The 22,667-nt window shown below is 47.2% G+C and overlaps 1 protein-coding gene across 1 annotated transcript in view; it reads left to right on the forward strand.

Moving 5' to 3' along the window:
- METTL24 (methyltransferase like 24) overlaps positions 1-17,406 on the forward strand; it is a 49,666-nt gene extending 32,260 nt beyond the window's left edge. Inside the window, exon 5 of the mRNA XM_069805090.1 lies at positions 15,849-17,406. Coding sequence (XP_069661191.1) covers positions 15,849-16,163 — 315 coding nt within the window. The 3' untranslated portion in view covers positions 16,164-17,406. The remainder of the gene's footprint in view (positions 1-15,848) is intronic.
- Positions 17,407-22,667: the final 5,261 nt, after the last annotated feature.

Genomic DNA, 22,667 nt, shown 5'->3' on the forward strand with positions numbered 1-22,667 from the left:
TGGTAGTACAGAGTGACTGTAAGACCTTCTCTGAATGAGAAGGGTGTAGCTATGAATTCTGAGTATATAGCTTTCTGGGTGAAAGTTACCTGACATGAAAGCAGCCAGCTGGAAGGCCAAGGAACATAATGCACATGTAACTCATGCAATCAGGCTTTCCTCTAGCTGTGTACACATGGCATAGGATCTGGTTAAGTGTGTTGGCACATTATGAAAAGTGTATACAGCTTCTTGCTCTATTAGCATTCAGGTAGCTTCCCTGTGCAAAACGATGGTGCTAGTGAAGTCAGGAGCTGACTTTCTCCCAGTGAGGTTAAAGCAGTTATACACTTTGTAATCTTCTGTTACTTCCTAATTGTGAAATACCTGAACGGGCTGACTCTCCTCACATTGTTCTGTTTAGTTTTTCTTTAATTTGGAAGGCAGCCTGAGAAGTTGTATGTTGCATAAAGACACCGATAAGCTCCGATTTATGAAGAGAATATCAAAGTAAATATTGTGACATTCAGGTTTTTATTCTTCCGGTGAATGTGACTGGAATGTTCCCTTGACTGAATAAATAAGTTAATTCAAAACAGTTTCACAGAGTATTTTCCAAAGCACTTTTTTCAATTAGAAAGTTAAAACATGCTCTTCATCCCATTCTTTTTAATTTTAAAAATCCTTCTGCCTACCCTCAAAGTCTTTCTGTTCCCACTTCAAGGCAGGAATTCCAGGCAGCTGCATTTGAAGTTAATGCCTCATTTTCTCCTTGCCTTTATTCTTTAAGATTTGGGACTTGATCCAAGACCCTGTAAGTGATTGAGACTATTTCCACTGACATCAGAGATTTTGGATGGGGCTGATGAAGAGAGGACAGACAAGGCCTCCTGGAGTTCTTGCCGTTGTAGCCTTGAAAAGAAAACATGCAATTTTGGGGTTTTGTCTGCAAGGGAATCAAAGAACTTGGATGGGCTCATTTACACTCTGGCTCAGATGAGAGCATGCCTGATATTCTGCAGTCAGTACTGGGACCTCATCCACAGAAAGGGAAACCTATCCTGATATTATGGCAAGAAATACAAACAGGTTTTTGGTGTTAGTGGATTTGAAGAAAGATTAAAAGAACTTGATCTTTCTAATTGGCTATGTGGCGTAACAGTCCTCAGTTCTCTGGGGAGTGTAAATAGCCTGGAGGTAGAGGATTTATCTAGTACTATATTAGGATGAGACTGACAAAGGAAACATGTAGTCAGAGTATTTTGGGGAACTGTTAGAGTGTGAAATCTTTTAAGCCGTGGAATAATCTCCAAAGGATGTCATGGGACTCCTATTTCCTGGTATATAAATCTAAACTGAAAATTTACTGGTGTATCTTCTGAGAAGAGCAGTATTTTATGAGCCACAGGAAAGGATAAAGATGTAAAAATTGATCTTGCTCATCTTTCCTACTCCCCCCTGCCCCAATTTTTTTGCTGAACTTGCACACTCTGTAGTGCACTGCTGGTGAACAGTGGAAAAATGGGAGAAAGCCAGTGAATGCACAAGATTTTCTTCCTTATTGCAGTAGAGTTCAACTTTTGTGAAAGCTTTCACTTTCTTATTCTCTACTGGGGTGAGGATGCTATCGTGCTGGTGTTCCCTGTGGATTAGTGATAGCTGGATGGGGAACTTCCTTCATACAGGGTCACTGGATAATTCAAGTCAGAAGGGATCTTGAGAGGGCTGTAGTTCAGTCCCCCGCTCAAACCAAGGCCAGCTGTGAAGTCAGACCAGGTTGTTCAAGGCTTTACCCACTCTGGTCTTAAAAAACACTGAGTTGTCTCCAAAGTGGAGACTGCACAGCTTCTCTGGGCCAGCTGTTGTCCTGCTTGACTGTCCTCATCGTGAAAAAGTTTCTCCTTATATCCAGTCTGAAAGCACCCAGTTTCAATTTATGCCTGTTGTCTCTTGTCCTACTTCTATGCACTGCTGAAGAGTCTGTCTCTGCTGTCTTGATGACCTCTTTGTAGGCTCTACAGGCTGATGTTAGCCTCCCCCAGTCCCAGTCCTCCTGCCTAGGTTGAACAAGCCCCATTCCCCCAGCGTCTCCTTGCAGGTCAAGTGTTCCAGTCCCCAGCCATCTTGGTGGCTCCCAGCTGAAGTCACCTCAGGTTATCATCGTCTGTCTTGTGTTGTGGGGACCAAAACTGGATGTAGGATCTAGATGCACTCTTACAAGTGCTGAGTACAGGGAGATAATCACATCCCTTGGTCTACGGGCCATGCTCCTGTTAAGGCGTCCTGGGATGCTGTTGGCCTTCTTCGCACCATGACCCCCAGGACCTTTCTGCAGAGCTGCTCCCCAGCCGGGCAGGCAGTCCCCAGCTTGTGTCATTGCAGGCGGTCCTTCCTCCCCAGGTGCAGGACTTGGCATTCATCCTTGTTGAATTTCATCAGGTTTCTGCCAGCCCATCCCTTGAGCCTGTCTGGGTCCCTCTGGATGGCAGCTCTGCCCTTGAATGTGTGTATTGACTGGTCCCACCAATTTGGTGTCATCCACAAACATGGCAAGAGTGTCATCTAACACCTCCTCTAGGTAACTGATAAAGATGTTAAACAGGATGAATCCTAGTATAGACCCTGTGGCACTCTACTTGTAAGTGACCTCCAGGTAGAGTACAACTCTTTAACCACTGCCCTCTGAGCCCGACCATCCAACCGTTTTCTTAATTGTGTGGTTGTCTGTTCATCCAGACTGTACTGTCCTGGCTTGGATACAAGACTACTGTGGGAGGCAGTGTCAAAAATATATCCCAGTGCTCTTCTAGACTAGTCACAGCTGGTTCCATGGTCTTGCAAGGGGATCATCAGTCTGAATTTCAGTTACAAGGAGGCCAATTCAGCTGTGTAAATAAACCATTCACCTAGTCCCAGCATAGATTTGTGTTGTGTATGGTACAGTGTCCTCCTCAGGAGGTTGCTATCTTCCATGTAGCCCAGATTTTAGTATGCAATAAAACTATAAGGGGAAGACTGTATGGAAATGCAAGCTCCCTCCCCCCCACTCCAGCATTATCCCCTCCACAAGAAGTCCTAACCCTTAACCAGAAATTCAAACCAAGCTACTCCCATATATTCTGTATTCCAAAGGTTATGCTATAAAGCAAAATTTAAAAACTTTGACAGAAAGGCCCTGAGCAGCAGAAGTGAGCAAGAGTTCACTCTGTCCTGAATGGGCATGCATGAGTAAATCATGCGTGTTCACACATGCAAACTCTTACTTCAGTAGTAGTTTTCCTCTTTCTGGAGCTCTGTAGGACAAATCTCATGTGATGCCATCAGTAAGAATTTGCATTCCTTGGCAGTAGAGCTCAACAGTGGAAAACTTTGTTTTCTTGGAGAACAAATCAAGCTGGAAAGGAGAATCTGTGAATGCAAAGTAAAACCTTCATTTAATCAGGAAGTACTCATAGGTTTAACTTTCAGGGGACAGCAGACTTGTGGTCAACTCCTGCCATTCAAGATGCCTTGAACAAATTGTGTAAGATACCAAACTGTGCTATTGTATATTATGAAAAGAAACACAAAACAATCTTTAAGTCCTGATTTTGATTTGAAGGCTTTAATTTACACTGGCTCTTCATGAAGATTTTTTTTTCTGTGACAACCTGGCTAACAGGTGTCTGCTTCATTTTATTGAACAGGTTTAGGTTTAGGGTTTCAAAAGGAAAAACCTTCTTCCTTTCACCTATTATTTAATACTCAACACAACTTCAAAACACTATACCCTGAAGCCATTTTGATTAATAACCTCATCTCCACCTAGGCAAGTAATTTATCACTTGCTCCTCTCTTAAAGCAGATACTATAGAGTCTATTTTGGCTGCACTTTAAGTTTTGTGAAGACTGGTGTGAAAGAGCAAAGATTAAAGAAAATCAATTTACCATTTTTGTTTAAAATTGGCTCTGTTGGCAGTACACAAATAAATATAAAATAAAAGCCCTGGAAAAACTGTATATCAACGTAGTTATACGTGGAGGTTTGATTAACAAAACAAAAAAATTAACCCTCCAGGTTAGGAAAAGTGCATGTTCAAGTTTGGAGCAGCCAAATCCATGCAATTACTCTTTACTAGACATACCTGAGGACTGCAGGGGCCAGAACAGTCTTTTGAATTCTTGACCCTGCTTAGACAAAATCATTTAACTTTGATTATCCCTTGCAAGGGTAGACTTAGGTGTTGCACAGGGAGCTTGGGGGTTAGAGTGAGTTACATTCACTAAGGGGCTGCCGTGCCCAAGTTCAACGTGTGGATGCCAGCGGTGTTTATAAGCTCAGCTCAGCTGCCATCTTTACTCACAGAAGATGCTCAGTACTGGTCGGTAAGCGCCTGCAGACTGGTCTATGTCCTGTTGTGGAAACCTAGCTTGGGATGAGAAGCCAGGAGCGCAGAAGCGTGGGAGCTCCTGCAGGGATGTGAGTCCTTGTCACTGTTGCTGCTGCAGCCGGGGAACAGCCCCCTTCACCTTGCTGGAGCGGGAGGCACAGGTTCAGATCTGCACTCTGCTACGTTTAGCTTAGTGTCACAAAGTCCAAATGAGACCAGATCTCTTGAATCACTGCATCATACAAATCCTTAAGTAAATGTTTGGAGTTTTGTCTTGAAAGGGCTTATTTTTTTTCTTTGCTTTATTATGCTGCTTTGGGGCTTTTCCAGAATCTCAATTCTAGAGGGAAAAACCCCACCCTTCGTCTGATTTTTAGTCTCATTATTTTCACATCCAAATTTTCTTCTGCAGTCAGTGGTCTTTAGGCTTAAGTGGCCCTTTTTCTGCAGCTGTTATTTAGCATCCAGATATATTTGTACCATCCAGATATATTTGTGAAGAACAGCCTTTGCTTTGGTCGGGTTATCATACTGGCCTCTCTAAGTCTCCTCCAACATGAGAGATCCTGTGCTTCCCATAACATCTTATTAGTGCTTCATTGCCCCTCCTGCAGCTGGAGCATGAGCAGTCAGTACTATTCAGAAGTCCCAGTTGGGTCTCTGCTAAGGCTCAGGCTCTGACAGCATTATTCCCCTTCCTCCCCTGGAAGTGTCTGCACTGCTACTGCTTGTCATCTCATTTGCTTTTATGTGGACATACCAGACTGTCTGTCTGTTATATCAGTTTCTGCATGGCACAGTAGAGTTTTGTCCCAGAGCACTGCTTTTTTTCAAGTGTAAATGGCTGGTCCTGGCCTATTTGTTGTAGGAGTAACTACACAGTAAAGTCCCATGTTAGCACTGGACCCTTTTGCACCATACAGATGTAATACCGTAGCTGTAAGAGCTTACAGGCTAAATAAATGACCTGCCAGGAGATGGACGAACATGGAACTCACCTCTATTAACTTAAATTTCTACATTTGAGATAGCTGTTGAGGTCCTCATAAACTCAAGGGAAACCATTAAGGAGCAGTTCATCTCATTCAAGAGCAGATGGTTAAAACAGGCTGGATGATGTGACCTGCACATCTCAAATTGCCCTTCAGAAGTTCCTGTTCTTCTCAGGGATCTATAAAGGGAGCTTGGACAACTGGTTTGGGTTTAGATATCTAAGGCTGGGTGAGGTGCATCCCATCTTGAGTGACTTGCCCACAAACTCAACTCTGTGCTCAGCATCTGTCCGTCCGAGATGCTGTCTGTTCTCAGCATCTGTCTGACAAGTCCTGAGATCAGGACTTAAAAGTTCTGCAAACCTGTCTCACGTGCCTGATTTCTGTGCTGGTTGGGTGAAAGGGAGAGTGTTGGAGATAATAACATTGGGCAAGCTAGCCAGAAAATGTAATTTTTTTTCTTTTAAGTCATCCCATTAGAGCAAAAGCTCAGAGTTGTGGAGAGCACATTATTGTACAATAAGCATCTGCCTCTAGCTCTCTAATTTGATTTATGAGTTCTTGTGAGACTTATTGCCCGTAACACACACATTCAGTCCCTTTGAGGTTATCTTTGTACATGCTGGGCCAAACTCATTCTCTGTATAATGCAGCTGATTTCCTTAGAGTTACAGCAGAGCTGCAGTCTGAGCACTAACTGTTGCCGTGTGTGAACCTTTTGTTTGGGGGTGTGTCACCGTGTTGGCAAATTTTACTCCATTTGCTGAAAAGGGGGAATCAAACTGATGCAGATGTTTCCAGCTGCAGTTGGAAATGCTGTCTTCTGTAACCTTGTAATGGTTGCCCCTGAGTAATCTACAGGCTCCTGACACAGTGTTCCTTTCCTGGATGTATATATTTTTTAATTTTAGTGATAATGAAATCAAGGTGATAATTGCTCTGTATTTGCTCAGTCAGCTGGGCTGCTGCTGCGTAAAGTATTTTAATTGTAACTAGATTGAAGAGTTTGGCTGCAGGGAGAAATGGGCTTGACAACCTCATGTTTCTGGAAGCAAAGATCTTTGGACAGTGATTTACTGCTCCCCACCTCTCCCACTCTCTGTGTTGTATTCCAGGAATGCCTCATACACATTCCTTTACGAGATTTTCTCTTAGTCCCTTATATCTCCTTTTGCCTCATTTAAATTCTCTCCACCAGGAGCAGTTCTCAAGATATTTTTAAGAATAGTGATGGTTCTAGGGAGCAACCTGAAGGTGCTGTTTAGTATGCAATTGTCAGGCATGGAGCGAAGATCTTTTTAATGATACCATTGGCTTAATGTGGTGCGATCCACAGCCTTTTCTTTTCCTAGGAAAAGGGCTAGTGCAATGCCTGAATTGTAATGAAAGTATCTCACTATTAAAACAGAACTTATGCAGGTCATCTTTAAAAAAAACCCAAAAGCCCTTTTGAAGCATATTATTGTCTGCTAAAAATCAGAAAGGATTGTTGTGGTTGTTAAGACCCTTCAGCAAAAATCAGGTATTAAAAAAATCTGCCTTCCCCCAGCTTTACTAGAGGGCTGCACAAGCTGCGTGCAATTCCCAGCACAGTTCGGTGCACTGTTACACCATTCCACCTTCTTTTCGACAGCAGCAGCAGCGTACCACTATTTCAGTGTCAAACGCTACATTCAGAAGAGCACAGCACTGGCTGCAGGCACCGAGGAGTCATCGTTGGTATGCTGCTGCTGTAAGAAACCAGTCACTCCTGGTTCCCTCCTCCCACTGAAACCAGAGTTCGGCAGGAGCCTGGGGAACCTGCCCTGCTTCAGAAGGTGGGACCAGATGCAGGGCACCTGCTGAGCTCAGACCTGCGTTCATGTTCCCCAGCTCCTGCTTAAGCCATTAACGCCGGCTTAAGCACGGTCATGTGAACCTGTACGGTTTTAATTTGGCCAGGGTGCTGAATATCTGCTCAGGGTGGTGATCCATGACGTGACACTGGTTTTATGAGAACTGAGAGCAACCCCCTTTCCATAAGTATCCTGGCCTTTCTCCGCTGCCCATCTTTCTCGAAATTTCCAGGGAGTAATTGACATTAACAAGTTCTTTTGATAAATGCCCTATCCAGAGCACTTAGGAGCTCTCTGAAAAAACGTAGTTTTTTTTCCCCCCACATTTGTCCCCAGTAGCTCATCCCTCCTCCTGTCACTGTTTACAAGTTCTTGTCATTGGAATTGGACATCTCTTGTTTGAATACTTTCACCTTAGTGTCTGGATCCTTTCTGGTCTCATTTTTGATCTGACAGCAGTTTAAGGTATCCCTCCATTCTCAAAAATTTGAAATCCAGAGGTCAAAGCCACAGCAGCTCTCTTTCCCCCTCCTCACTGCCAGTCCCCGATGAAATCTGACAGTCGTGCATGCAGTTCAGAGTGTTCATTATTCACGTTTTCAGGAACGCGCAGCTTTCTTCCTGCCATGGTTGGAAGCGAACAGCAGGGTGGGCAGACAAACAGTGAAGCAGAAGAGAGGCAGATTGTCACCTTGGACCAGAAATGGAGTGAAACAAGTAGAACCCCATGAAGAGGTGTAGTCTTAAAGGACTTTATTGCACCGGCTAGTGCAGATGGGAACCAGGTCCTCCAGCAGGTTTAACTGGAGCTGCTCGGTTATACTGGGGCTGCATGTTCTCATCCTGCAAGACACATTCTTTAAGGTGTGGTGAACATTTTTTGAAGGTGGGACTCTGAGCCCTTTCTTCAATTACTTACATTGTGAAGGCCCCCATGGGCACTGCATTAATAAACAATAGCAGATCTTGCAGCCAAAATGCTGTTTACTATGTACAACCATTTTAGGGTAGCCTAAGCCCTCTGTCCCTTGCACGTGTGCACACACTCGCGGGTCTTGCTCCTCAGGGCTTCGGGATCGATCGCTGCTTAACTATTTGCCTTCTAACGCAAACCTCCTGGGCCGACTGCCCCCTCATCCCCTCGCGATGCGTTTGTCATATTGCTGCTGGCTTTCGCCTTTAGCAAGACTGGGATAATGTGGCTTTATGTAAGCACGGAGCTTGGTGCCGGGGCAACACAAACAGACTGCAAATGTTTGTTCCCCTTTAATGAAGAGACTTGAGGGTCCAGCGTACAGCATTTATTCTTTTGAGTAAACATCCGTTCCCACAGGCATCCAGCAGCGTCTGGCAGAGAAGATCAAAAGAACAGAAATGAAAGGGTTTTCCCCCCCTTTGCAGGGGGAGCGGGCAGCGGGACATCTCCTGTGAGATTAGATGGCTGAATGCACTCTTTGCAAAGCAACTCGTGTGCTCGGCCAGGGCTGCGTGCGGGGCGGCTGCACTTCCAGCCTGGGCTGTTGGCTGCTGGTGGAATAAATACAATATTTAAAGTGTCTGTTTGCAGCACGGGCTTTGGTGAGCAGAGCTCTTGCTGATGATCAGGCTGATAAATAATTTAAGATCAGGGTTTCTGCAGCTCCCTTGTGGGATTTTTCCCACTTGGGCAATCTAGCCATTGGATTGAGGGACCTGGTGAGGGGATGTTGTTCTCGTCTTTTTCTGTACAGCAGAAGAGCAGTGCAAACTGAAAAAGGTAACACGGTGCAAATGGGAGCTGGGGCACAGTGTTCCTGAGCAGGGATGCACACTAGTGAGCTGCTGCCACTCTGAGCAGGCGAGGAGGTCACTGTTTAGGGGCTCATGTCCTCATGGTGGCTCTTCACCCTGTTTCCTCTGAGAAAGCATCACTTTGAGTCCTCAGCTAGTGGTGAGGTTCCTGTTGCCTGCTCTGCAGACTGGTCTCGGTTTAAAGAGATGGGAAACCAAGACCTTTGATGCTCAGAACTTTTGTGAGGGGAAGGTCCTCTCCTTCAGCATTGTCTGTGTGTAGTGCTGGCCTGCCCCATGCTGAGGGCTTGTAGATCCTGTTCTCTGGGTCACTGTACAGGAGCCTTGGTCTTGCTGGGTAGCAAGCTAGACAAGATGTTAAGCACAATACCTCTAGCTTAAAGTTCATTATAGTGTAATGCTAGCTAAACCCATCAAACCTGTATGAAAATCAGTTCAGGCTTGGGGGTGACTATTTTGAAGTTGTAGAAGTACGTGCCTAGAAATTATGAACATGTATTATTTTATGACCAGAAGATGATTAACTAGTGAGCTGCCATCTCTGGCTGGTCCGGTGCCCAGCATGAGATAAGATAGGAAGATGCCAAGAATTAATCCTGTGGCGAAGAAAGATGTTTGTGATGGCAGGAAGACCGCAGGTGAAACCCTGCAGCCTCCTGACCAAATGCAGCCAGGGAGAAAGGATTTCAGGCAATGCTGATGATCTAAGTCAGGTGGGAGTTGTTTGTCCGGAGATTATTTTGTCCTCTGGTAAAGGTGCATTGAAAAAAACCTCCTGCCAGCTAAAAGGCCTCTTCTCTGCCTGTCTACTGGAGTAAGTGGCATCACTTAACTGGGCTGGACAGAAGCGGGGGGGGGTGTGTCTCTTTTTCTGTAATGAGTCTTCACAGAAAAATTGCTTCCAGATAGAGAGAGTATGTGGGAAACATCTCGGCATCAGAGACCAAGGGAAGAAGTTGGGAATAAAAGTGCCAGGTCACCCTCACGCGTGGGCTCTGTGGCTGTGGGAGGGAGTCACTTGGGGTGCCTGCATGGGTCCTTGCCGGGAGCAGTCCCCCATGGGACAGCATGGGCAAAGTGCTGGTAGTGCTCCTGAGCACTCAGCTGAGGTTGATGCCTCCTGTGTGCACTGGATGGGCTTTCCAGATGGGTACGTTTGTCTGTCTGGGGCCATTACTGCTTCTGGCAAGCTGTTGCTATACTGGAAGTTGGCCGTCAGAGAAAGTTAAATAAGTTTTCTTAATATGATTTTGAAACATTTTCTCCAGCTTAAGTGGTAAACATAAAATGACTTAATATCCTGTTCCTGCTGTGTAATGCTTTCATGGAAGCACATCACTGAAACGGGGAGAAAAAAAAAGACTTCACTGGCACTCACAAGGCTGAGGACGATCAGTGGTGAGAGCTGAGGAACAAAGCTCATCTGCACTCGCTGCCGGTTTTCTGTTTTGGTGATGTGTATATTGTATGAGTGACTTCAACTGGACAGTTGCCCTTTACTGTAAAAAAAGACCAAAGACCATGTAAGCACCCAACTGCACAAACTGGCTTTGTGGCTTTGATGCCTTAAGCAGATACCTGAAGATGTGCCCGATCTGTCACGTTGGGAATGAATAATATCAAGTGACACATTTGTCCCAGAGTCATTTTGAAGTTGGCCATACGGACCATCACAGAGGGGGGTGTAAAAGTGAGTAGGAAGGAAGGGAGGTAATTTGAAGAAGTGCTGCTGTTTGGAGCTGTACATCACTGACCAGTAGCGATTGACTTTTCTCCTGATTTCAGTATCCGTGTTGCTCAGACTGTGCCCACAGCAGTCCCAGTCTCCCTGCCAGATGGCTCGGAGAGAGACGGGATGGTTTCCCCCTCCCACCGATCACGGGGAGCATGGCGAGAGGCAGTCGCAAGCTGCTGGGAGCGTAATTTGCTATTAGGCTACGTGGCATCCTGTCTGCCATCAATTACAGCCTCAGCTCGGAATAAAAGGGAGTGAAAGGGACTTAACATCCATGCCATGGCCTGCTGGCGAGGAGGGGCTGTGGATGCATTTTGAAAGGAAAGAAAGTGAGGGAAGTATCATGCTGGAAGGTTGCAGATAGGAAAAGAGGGAAGCTATGTTTAAAAAAACCTCACTCAAGAACCTGTTTTTTACCTGCAAAGTCGTGTGCTATCAAAATATGAATTAAACAGCATTTTCTAGAGTTCGTCTTGCTGTACAGCTGATGTCAAAAAGGTAACGTGCTATCAGGGAGCCGGAGCATAGGGTTATTTCTCACAGCCTCAAATCCTGTGGTTCAGGAGACCGGCGTGGATCTGAGCTCCGCTCCTCTGCTTGAGAGCTGTAACCAGCTCACCTCTCCCTGCTCCCAGCTTATGCCACAGAGCTGCTCCCGCAGAAACGGAGGGATCCTCCTTACCTGACCTGTATCGCATTTGCTGTTTTTGCCTTTCCTGGCTGCCGCTTTCACATGCTGAGTTCGTGCTGGAAGTAATGCAGCTAAATTGCTTCCTCCAGCTACTCACTCTCAATTGACTCTTCTCCATGGGGAGCTTTAAATGGTGCCCACGGGGCAGCACAGAGCCTGAAACTCCCGTTAACCTTGGTATTTCAAAAATGATCAAGGCAAACAGAGCTCTGATCTCTGATTTAGGAAATGATGCACAGTTGTAACAAGTCATTACCCTAAAAAGAAGAAATGAGCCTTTATGCAGTACGTGTGAACCTTCACTAACTAAAACACATTCTTTTTCAGCTGTTTTATATGCTTGGTTGTACATGAGGAAAGGCTTTTTTCCTCCAAGTGTAACTGGTACAATGCTGCAGTGCTTTTTCAAGGGAGCTAAACTGAGAAAACATTTAAAAATCCACATTTTTTACTTTTCTCTGATAATCTAGTTAGTTTGTGGAAGACAAGAGGATTAGTGGAAGATAAGAGGAACCAGCCTTAGTCTGTGAGTAGTTGAAACTGGTGGGCAATCGACTGCTAGCCTTTACCTTCAGGTGCTGTAGATCTTTGCCCTCCAGGATTTACTCCCAGCACCAGATTCCAGCTGCGCTCCCAGGTGAATTAGAGCTCTGAATTTATAGATTTGTCCACTAATCCTTTCACTGGCACTTTGAATCAAGGCATCTGAAAGGTGGTAGTGCATTTCTTATCAGTAGTGCGCTGCTTATCACTGATGGTAAATATCTCCTGAGCGGTCTAATCATCACAAAACTTGTGTTCGGTGTTAGCAGGGTGCTTGTTATTCACTCAGATACTCTGACACAAAGCTGTTCTGCTATTTATTTTACCCTATCCATGGCATAAAATGGAGACTGGGCTGAGATGGATGCCTTGCCTGCAAGGCAGTCACAAAAGTTGGTGGGTAGAGGCAGGTACCTTCATCCCTCCAGGTCTCAGCAGTGCGGGGCACTGAAGGCGACAAAGAGCCTCTGGTTTGTGTATGCAGCACATCCCCACTACCCTTGTGTTTGTTTCCTGGTCATTTCGGTATGTGTTTAAGCAGTTATTGTGGTAACTCATTTTATCCTACTGAAGCATTGGTTGACAGCCACCTTTTGGATCGATTTTGCAAATACAGTGCAGAGCGTACAGAGTGCCTGCTGAGCAGCCAGAGCAGCAGTTAGTGTCACAAGAGAAAAACAGACCAACCTAGATGATGGCTGGAAACATTACCATGGGAAAAAGATGTCCCACTGGTGCCATAAAGCAAGATCATGGGAAAACAAAAGCAAATACTTAGAAACATTTGACCCCCCTGCTCCCCTGAAAAAAAAAGGTTTTGAATAATTTGTCTCCTTTCAAAGTCACAGAAGTCTCCCAAAGATAAAAATCTGTGGTTTCTGAAGTCCTGCGGCACGGTCCTGTGGCAACTGCACCCATGTGGAATCAAGTACCTATGAAATTGCATTACAGGTAGAGCTGTGAGTTGGTACCTGAAAAATAAGTAACCTCTTTAAATGTATAAAGGAAAACAAGTGAGCTCAACCATGAAGTAGTTCTCAGCTGAAATGTCACGAGCAGCATCATTTACATTCAGCCTCCCCTTGAACCCAAGGGAGTGCTATGTTAAACTGTTTCACTGACCCATGGACGGACAGACTGACAGGCTCTTTGTTGCAGAATCAAGTTAGGAAATACCAGAACTAAGGTTGTCTGTACAACCTTCCTCTCTGCTCCCCATGTGGATGTGCCACAATACGGGCTTTAATTCCATAATCCCTCGGTCATTTTCCAGTGGCCCCCTGCCTCCCTCAGCGCGGAGGAGGCACAATGCCGCCTTAATGAGCAGACAAGCAGCGGCTTGGCTTGTTATTATTTGGTCTGTGACTGTGGACCTCATTCAAGTCCCACTCTCCAAGTCCTGCTCTGAAAATGCAGCGTTTTGTTTTCAGCTGTTCTACAGCTTGTCCCACAAAAGTCTTGCAGCCCTTCAGGGGCACAACCCTTGCACCCTGCAGAGGGCGTTCAATGGTTAATACCCTCGTTTTACAGATGGAGACCAGAAGCGGGAAGCGTTTGACACCTACCGATTCCTGCCATCCCGTGCCCGTCAGTAGCGCTGGAGCACAGCCCCTGAGGAGGGCTGACGTGGTTGTGAGCGCTCCGCACCGCGGCAGGTCAGACCCTGGTGCCTCCGGTCGGCCACCCAGAGAACACGGGAAGGTAGACGTGGCCTCCCCTTGCCGTGGTCCCCTGGTTTCTGACTGTGGCCCGTGCGAAGCAGAGCTCTGGTTGTACGGGAGAGGTGCTCACAGCACAACCCCTGCCCTGCAAGCCGGGGCCCCAGCCGATGATTCAAAGAAACTAACACGATAGTTTGATTAACTATTAAGTAGGTATTCTTTATTAGCAGCACTGGATGCACGGGGGATCGCTCCACCTGTCGTGCACACCGTCGGGTTTAGTGGGCATGGTTAATGGTTGGACTCGATGATCTTGAAGGTCTTTTCCAACCTAAATGATTCTATGATTCTATGTTCTACATACATATTCACTAGATTTCTGAGAAATGCTATACATATTCATTAGTTTTCCGGGAAACTATTAGCATATGCAAATGTCCTTTACGCAGACGCATTGAAGGTCTTTGGTGGTCTTCAGGAGTCCTCTGGTGGTCTTCCATAGTCTTCCTCACTTGTCCACTATTTGACCCTCCTCAGGTGATCCTGCGCAGTATGGTCCTTCACATGTTTTGATACATCAGTGCTTGTTAGTGCTCTTATTATCTAAGTTTTCATTAGTGGTGTAGAACCATATGGCTAGTTTAAGCTAAATTTTCTACAAGGACGAGAACAAAGGTAGGAGTTCTTATCTTTTCCGGCCCTATCTATTCAAGCAAGGCCTCTACCTGTGCCTTCTCAACAAGATCGTAAATTCATCAAACATTTAATTAAGTTTTGTGATCGCTCATGGTTCCTTCTTGCTCATCACTCCCAAGTACCAGTCTCTGACAGGCTTAATCCTTGACAAACACCAGTCCTTGGTATGTAAAGTTACAGAGAGACGATCATTAAGCAATAAGCAGTTCGTTCTCTATATCACCGGCACAGACAGGGCATGGCCTGACGCCGGCGAGGCATCCTGGGGTGGCGCGGTTTAGGAAAGCAGTTGCCTTGGCAATGCTTTTACATCACCTGCCCAAATTTCCTTCCTGTACCTGCACAGGTGCCTTTTCCGACACCACCTCGATGGTTAGGGTAGGCTGCCAGTGAGAATCTGGGTTCTTTTGTTGGTTTTTTGGTTTTTTTTACTATTCTTGACTCTAAATAAAGTATTCAGTTTTTTACTTCAAGCTCATCTTGAGCATGAGCGGATGGGCAGAAGCAGCAGCTGAGGTGGAACCGGCACAGGGGTAAAGCTGGCTCTCATGGCAGGGGAGTTTCCCCTGTTTGGCTCTGGGAAACACAGGACCTTGAGCTCTGCAGCTTGTGACCACTACTGCGGGCATTGTTTTCTACCAGGTGTGAAACTGTGATGAAATGCTCTTTTTTTTATTAAAGCATACAACTCCCCTCCCACAGCTAATCTCTAGGCAAAGTCAGCCCGCAGTTGTGTTGGGCTGTGAGAAGTTGGATTGCTGAATATCTTCCTACAAAATTAAATAATGGCCTAAAACTAAAACAGGGTGCTTTTCTATTAGATGTATTTTTCCCTTCAAAAAGCCTCACTGCTTCTTTCCTGCTATCCCTTTTTCTTTGGAGGAGCTGCCCTTAAAAACCCTTCAGACTCTTTGCATAATTCTCTTTTGATTTGGTTCTCCTCACTCAGCATCCATAGTGATGCCTGCAAAAGCTTCAGACGGCAGTTTGGCCCTGGGTAGCTGGTGACCTGAGCTGCTCATAGTATTCATTTCACTTTGGTCTTCTCTTGCACTTGTGTGGTGCGTGTAGCATCTGGCGCACGAGGACCCCGCTCTACTGTGGCGCAGGTAATCACTGCTGGTGTGTTTCGTTCTGTTGAAGGATTTTGTGATGGAGAAGTAAGGAACAGTAATGCCTTAGTGTCTTTGTTTAGTTAGGTGGGTTTCTTTTTTCCATAGCTTTGATGCCACCACAAGATTTGTGAAGGAACAGTAACATGCTTTGGTCGTAGGATGAGCTACATTGGACACCTCGGGGTACAAAGCTTTTTCGACCAGGAGTCAGAGGCAGGAGGAGAGGAGCTGTGAACAGGCAAGCATGAAACTTCACATACTGTCCATGTTAGCCCCAGGATGCTCTGAGATTTTTTTAATTTTATTTTTTTTTAATACGAAAGGAATTGTACATAAGAACAATTATGTATATTATAAAATGGACAAGCCTGGCCTCAGATGTTACTGGCAATAATCGCAAAGCCTCTCATTTTCACATAGTAATGGTGTTTTTGTTGCAGATTGATGTCCTCAAGGCAGACGTGGAGAGCGCTGAGTGGAAAATTTTGGAAAACCTGATCCTGGAAGATGTTGTTGAGCAGATAGGACAGCTGGTCTTTGAGGTGCACATCCACTGGCCTGGGTTTGAGGTCAGCGGCAATGACAGCGCTGTGGTGCGGTACTGGTACAGTCTGCTCCGAGAACTGGAGCTGAAGGACTTCAGGCTTTTCCATACCTACAAAGACTTATCAAAACCACAGATGTTTCTGAAAAAGGAAGCCTTCAACGCCAGTAGCTGTTACACACTGAGCTGGGTAAATACAAGATGGAAATAGCAGAAAAGAATTTATGATGTGTGACTGCGAGCCATCTGGCCTTGTAGCGTTATTGAAGAGGACTTTGGCGTCACTGGCTAAAGTTGCTAAATATGCACACAGTGACTGCTAACAAAATGGACTGGCTTTTATTTTTATATATTGCCAAAAGAACTGGCACTAGGAGAAGATACATGGTGCAAATTTATGTAGCAATGTATTTGCCAGCGGTACACTGTCTTGGAGGACAGAGGTTTCTGTAAAGGTTTTTCTGGGGGGGCTAACAGCAGGGCTTTCCCAGGCTGCCCCATGCCTGAGCATGCCAGCATGGAGGGCGTCTTTCTGGGGCTGTCCTGGGAAGCTCTGCTCGCTGAGCTGTGCTGGCTCTTGGGCAGGAGAGTGCTCATGAGGAGGTGCCTTTCTCAGGAAGGGTCAAACGTTACTTCTCCGTAAAGCAATCGTCTTTGATTTGCACCTTCTTTGCCTCGGCCTTGTTTCCTATGGAGCAAATTTTAGGCAAGAACAGTATGTTCTTGAACCCACTCACAAATTTCAGCTGACCTTGGCAGAGGCAGAAATCACCACCAAACTAAATTCCTACCTGCTTCGTTGAGCAGCTCCTGAGTGCTCTGACTTTGGCTCTTTAAGGCAGTCTGGCTGCCGGAGGCGAGTTCAGCGCTTCTGACACAGGAGGCAGTGGGACAGAGAGACTCAGCTGCCAGAAAAGCTGCCACCAGTGCTCACCCTCCGGAGGCTTCAGCCACAGAAGACGGGGCTTCCCTGGTTCATCTGCTCAAAGAACAGCTCATTTTAAATTACCCTTGCAATGGCTGTAGGAAATGGTTTTTCATCTAGCAAGATACTTATTTAAAAGAACTGAAAGTGAAACCTGGTCTTTTTTGATTGTTTCTTTCGGGCTTTAGTTGGATGTTTTGCTGTGTGCCTTTCCCAGTGCTGTGCTGCTACCTCCTCACCGCCTCGCCGGCGCGGCCGTCTGTCCCTGACACGAGGAGGCCAGACCCCGGGTCTGCACCGATGCTGTTGGAGGCGGTGGTGCGGGCTGGTGCCCTGGTCTGCGGCCGTGCTGGGGTTCTGCAGGCTGGCATGTGGGTTATCTGCAGTGCTCTCCCAGAAGCCAGCCTTGGCCATGCTCTGAGGAGCCAAGGAATGAGGGGAGCTAAAAAATATGTAGCAGGTTGGGTTTTTTCTTCTCTTTAAAAGAATTTTGACATTAAACTTTGCATTAAAATACAAGATGACAGCACTTCTGTGTCTTTGATATAAAATCTTTGTAACTGCCTTTGGTTTCCAACTTCTGCAGGGCTCGGTGTTCCTCCCCTTGGTGTGCCTCAGCCCAGTGTTGTGTTTTTAACAAGCCTCTCTCTTTCTCTGTCCCCATGTTGTTCCTTCTTTTGCAATCCTGGTATTTCCTTCTCTCCTTTCATACCCTCCTTTCCTTTTTCACCCTCTCCGCTGCCTCAGCTCTCTCATCACCTCCTTCCCAGACCAGGGCCCTGCACTGGACCCAGCATGCCCAGGACAGGATCTCAGCAAGCAGCCAGAAGTGAGGAAAAATAAGTGTAGGAGCTCTTCCTTCCAGGCAGGCAAGTCAGCCCTCTCCCAGAGCCACTGCTTCGCCTCACCAGTGGATTGAGCCATTCCCCTCACCGTCCCCAGGCTTCGTCCCAAGCCGGGCATCCTCCTCTCCCACCTCTCTGAGGGCTCCCGCTGCCCCAGGGTGGGCAGGGACTGGTGTCCCCAGCAGAAACTACTTCAGCCCTTGAGCTCAGCTCCCTTTCTCCCAAAAGAGGCCGGGAGGCTGGGTGACCCTGGCCCCTGTAGAGCCCCTCGTGGGGCTTGAAACTGCTGCAGTTGGAGCATCCGTGTTGGCCACAGACCTTGGGCTGCTTTGGAAGATGCAGAAAAAAACCCTCCCTGCCTCAGTTGTGAAGGATGAGGGTGGTGAGGGGCTAGTGGAAATGGGGGGATTTTAATCTCTTCGGTGAAGGCCAGCGTTCAGGTTTGTATCAGTCTTCCTAATCACATTTGAAATTTTAACTTGTGGCTAAATGTCAAACCCTTTCTTTTATAACAAATGCACGCTGGTTTTCAATCTACTGCCTTTCAGTCACGCTGACAGTGCCTTGGGTTGTATGGAGTCTCTGATTTACTGCTGCCCCATTTTTATTTTCCTTTTAGAAGGAAATCCATCTTCTTCTTTAGTTACACTAGGATTTGCTGAAGTGGAGTTTAATTCTAAGGGGACTTAACAAGGGCTTCTGCACATCAAACGCCTCGTTTAGGGAAGAAGGAGGACTACTGATCAGGTGATGATCCCAGCTGTGCCTGTGCTAGTCAGGAATGGCTATATCTGCTTAATTAATGAAATCCCTGGTACAATTTTGGCTGAGGCCATCTAGGACTCTCCCAGATGATTCCTAGGCACAGCCATGGAGTCAGCCCAAGCCAAGGACAGCTTGGATGCGGTCACCTTGTTTGGGAAGCTGAAAGAGTTTAGAAAATGGACCTGGCCAGCCCATCTTTGCCCGTTTGTGTCAAGGCTGGGGAATACCTCCTGATACCATTTTTTTCTGGTATAATTTAACAAGAGCAAGTGCCAGATTCTCCACCTGGGATGGGGTAATCCTGGTTATATGTACAAATTGGGGGATGAGAGGCTGGAGAGCAGCCCCCCCGGAAAGGGATCTGGGGGTTTGGGTTGATGGCAAGTTGAACATGAGTCAACAGCGAGCCCTGGCAGCCAAAAGGGCCAACTGTGTCCTGGGGTGCCTCAAGCACAGCACAGCTGGCTGGTTGAGGGGGGCGATTGTCCCACTCTGCACTGCACTGGTGCGGCCCCACCTTGAGCACTGCATGCAGTTTTGGGTGCCTCAGCGTAAGAAGGACATCAAACTGTTAGAGTGTGTCTGAGGAGAGTGACCAAGATGGTTGTCGTGGTTTAACCCCAGCCAGCAGCTAAGCACCACACAGCTGCTCACTCGCTTCCCCCCACTGCCCAGTGGGATGGGGGGGGGAGTTGTTTCCAAAAAAAAAAAAAAAAAAAAAAAAAAAAAGCAAAACTTGTGGGTTAAGATAAGAACAGTTTAATAGAACAGAAAAGAAGAAACTAATAATGGTAATGGTAATAATAAAAGGATTAGAATATGCAAGTGATGCACACTGCAATTCCTCACCAACCACTGTTGGTGATCCCCCCACCCCCAACTCCCCCAGTTTATATACTGGGCAGGACGTCCCATGGTCTGGAATACCCCTTTGGCCAGTTTGGGTCAGCTGTCCTGGCTGTGTCCCCTCCCAACTCCTTGTGCCCCTCCAGCCTTCTTGCTGGCTGAGCATGAGAAGCTGAAAAATCCTTGACTTTTAGTCTAAAAACTGCGTAGCAACAACTGAAAACATCAGTGTGTTATCAACATTCTTCTCATACCAAATTCAAAAACACAGCACTGTACCAGCTACTAGGAAGACAATTAACTCTATCCCAGCTGAAACCAGGACAATGGTGCAAGGTCTCAAGGGCAAGACTTACGAGGAGCAGCTGAGGTCATTTACCTTGTTCAGCTTGGAGAAGAGAAGGCTGAAGGGTGACCTGTTAAAGGAGCATCTGGACAACGCTCTTAGTCATATGGTTTCGTTTTAGGTAGTCCTGTGAGAAGCAGGGAGTTGGACTTGATGATCGTTATTGGGTCCCTTCCAACTTGAGATGATAGTCTGTGATTCTGTAAACGTAGCTTCTGTTTCTGCTCCTGCACATCCTGCCTGGACCGGGGAGCAAAGGGCTTCGCAGTCACCCAGAGCAGGGTGCTGCGGGGGCCCGCCGTGTCCTCAGCTCTGCAGCGCTCAAAATCAAGAGGACCTGTTGCAGATGTGTTGGATTCCCCATGTCCAAGATGTTGGGCAAAGCACTTTCCTCGGGGCCAAGCTACATATTGCTGCCCCTGAGCCAGGTAATACACAACTCGAGAGATCCACGACCTCTGAAAATGAGTAGGAAATGCCTTCCCTGTGACAGCCATGCTTGCTGCAACCCTTGTACATTAAGTATGGAGGTTGTTTAACGATGCAGGGCCATGAGGAGATTAATTAAAATGCAAGAGGGTGCCAGGATTTCCTAAACCAATATCTAGCTTGTTGGAATGATCACGCTTGCTACACCGCAGAATAGCTCAACTCCCATTTTTCAAATAATGGGGTGGCAAAAGCCCAGCCGAGAGTCCTGATTTATTAATAAAGCATAAACATATGGGCTGTAGCACTGCACAGGTTTTTTTCCTTCTGATTAGGCTTAGAGTAACTAACTAGCCTACTAGCTTATTATCATTTGTTTAAGAAACCAATAGATAGAGGTTAGAAAACAAATTATATGCTCTCTCTCTCTCAGAAGATAAATTTCTAAAGGGATGCACATCTTCCATCATTTATTGCCCTGAAGAAAAAATGGTGATGTATATGTAAATTACAGAAATGGAGTAGCGGTCCACCCTGGTTCTTTGGTTAAGAGTTTAGTAAGCCCTCAGCTAATCTCTTACTCAGGATTGCCAGGTAGTGTCAGGAACAATTCAGGCTGTAGCAAATACGTATCTTCTGCAAGAAAAGATTCCAATAACTATGGTAATTTTTAAGGAAACCTTATCTCAGATACAGGATAGATAAAAGCCGTTTATCACTCTGAAGGCAGTTATCTGATATTATGGGAGAAAATGAACAGCTCATTTTACGCACTATCTATCTGTGCCTTTCTATTTCGCCTCTCTTAAAGTAGAGTTACAGCCTTCCTTTCTGAGGTCTTGCTTTTGTGCCCTTACCCCTTCTCTTTTAATTGATCTCTTCCACCTAGAGGAGGGACCCTTAAACGAATTCAGTTCCCATCCCCTAACGACTGAGCTGCCGGGTGCGTGCACGGGGGCACCAGCCGGTGCTGACTCCATCCCGGCGGGCAGGCTGGTGCTGAGGGATGCTGCGGGGGGGTAAGGCTGCGTCCACCCGCTGCCATACCCCGGCACGATCGGCCCCGACCTGCTGCAGGGTCCCGTACGCCCTGTTCAGGCGGTATCTGCAGCCCGTCAGGGACTGCGTGGAGGAAGAAAGGTGGGAATCCCGGACCGCTGGCACCCACAGCCTCGTGCTGCTTCAGCCAGAGCTGAAGATCCACCAGCCAGCCCCCCCAGAGGTACTGCTACGTGCTGGCTCTCAGCCATACCGGTTACCTCGGGGATGCCCACCCGTGTTTGGCACCCGTGTTTGAGCCCGCCTTGCTCCTGGAGGATGGCTCCTTGCTGGGAGCGTTGCACTGCCCGGGAGCAGCTCGGGAGGAGAGCGGACCGTTGGAGACCGTGAAGCAGGCGAGGAGCTTGTTGAGACGATCTCCCTGCAGTAACCGCATGCCAGCGTTGCGCTCCGCATCTCTTCCCAGATCAGACCTGCGCAGAAACCACAGTAGCTGCTCCCTTCTTCAAGGGCTAAGTTCGGAGCGCGCCATTAAAACCAGTGTGGGCAAGGCATTCTTCCATTATAGCCACAGCCTGGAGACTGGTAACTGCGTGGCCGTGCCCGGGCAGGAAGAAAGGGCCACTGGCCTGTCCTGGCATCGCTAAAATATTCCCGAGTGCCTGGCCTGGGCAGCATCCAGCATCTCCTGCAGGGAATGCAGTAAAGCCTATTTTTGCCTCTGGTTGGTCTGAGGGAGGGAGAGATGGCTCTTCAGAGACCCACTGTGGGGCCCTGCCCTCGGCAGCAGCTGAGGAAGAAAGTCAGACCCAGCCTTCAAACTCCTACTGCCCGGCAGCCCAGGAAGGTGCTCAGCCCAGACCAGGGCGGGAGCACAGAGGCCAAAGCATCCCAAGTCATCGGGTGGCAGCCGGCAAACGCGCATCTCCGGACTGACCTTCCAGCAACGTGCTCAGCGATGCACTTGCACAGGAGCTCATTGCAGAAGAGTGGCGCATCCCCTTTCCTCAGCCACGTGTCCATACTGTGCCGTCTACCGGGTGCCCCCGGCACCCTCCGCTGCCCCAGATCTACTCAGCATCACCGTTACGGGTATTGCCCAGCTCCACTCTGCCCCCAAGACTTCTGGCCATCGGTCCCCAGGTGCGTTGGGCATCTCCCTGCACCCCTGTGGGTATCCCCATCAGCTCTCCAGCGCAGCCAGCCCATCACCTCCAGCCTGGCGCCGGGCGAAACCCAGCCCAAGACCCTCCTTGCTGCCCACACCTCAGGTCCTTCATGGCAGCCACAGCCAATACCAACCCCAGCTAACAAGGACATACCGACCGGGTCGCGTTCCTGAAGCGGAGTCATTATCGCATTAGTCGGACACCTCCACCAGGCGATGTTTCAGCTCAATCTAAAACGGATCTTTGCAGAGACGGCCTGCGTGTAGTGGCAGTTTTATTTGCACAGATCCTTGTGTGTGTGTGTGGCATTTCCCTTTCAGAGATGCCCACAGCGACCTATAAATCACACACATTTGTGAATCAGAATTTACAGGTCACCTGGTGAAGATGG

Source organism: Haliaeetus albicilla, chromosome 17 (assembly GCF_947461875.1).
Source record: "Haliaeetus albicilla chromosome 17, bHalAlb1.1, whole genome shotgun sequence".
Taxonomy (NCBI): Eukaryota; Metazoa; Chordata; class Aves; order Accipitriformes; family Accipitridae; genus Haliaeetus; species Haliaeetus albicilla.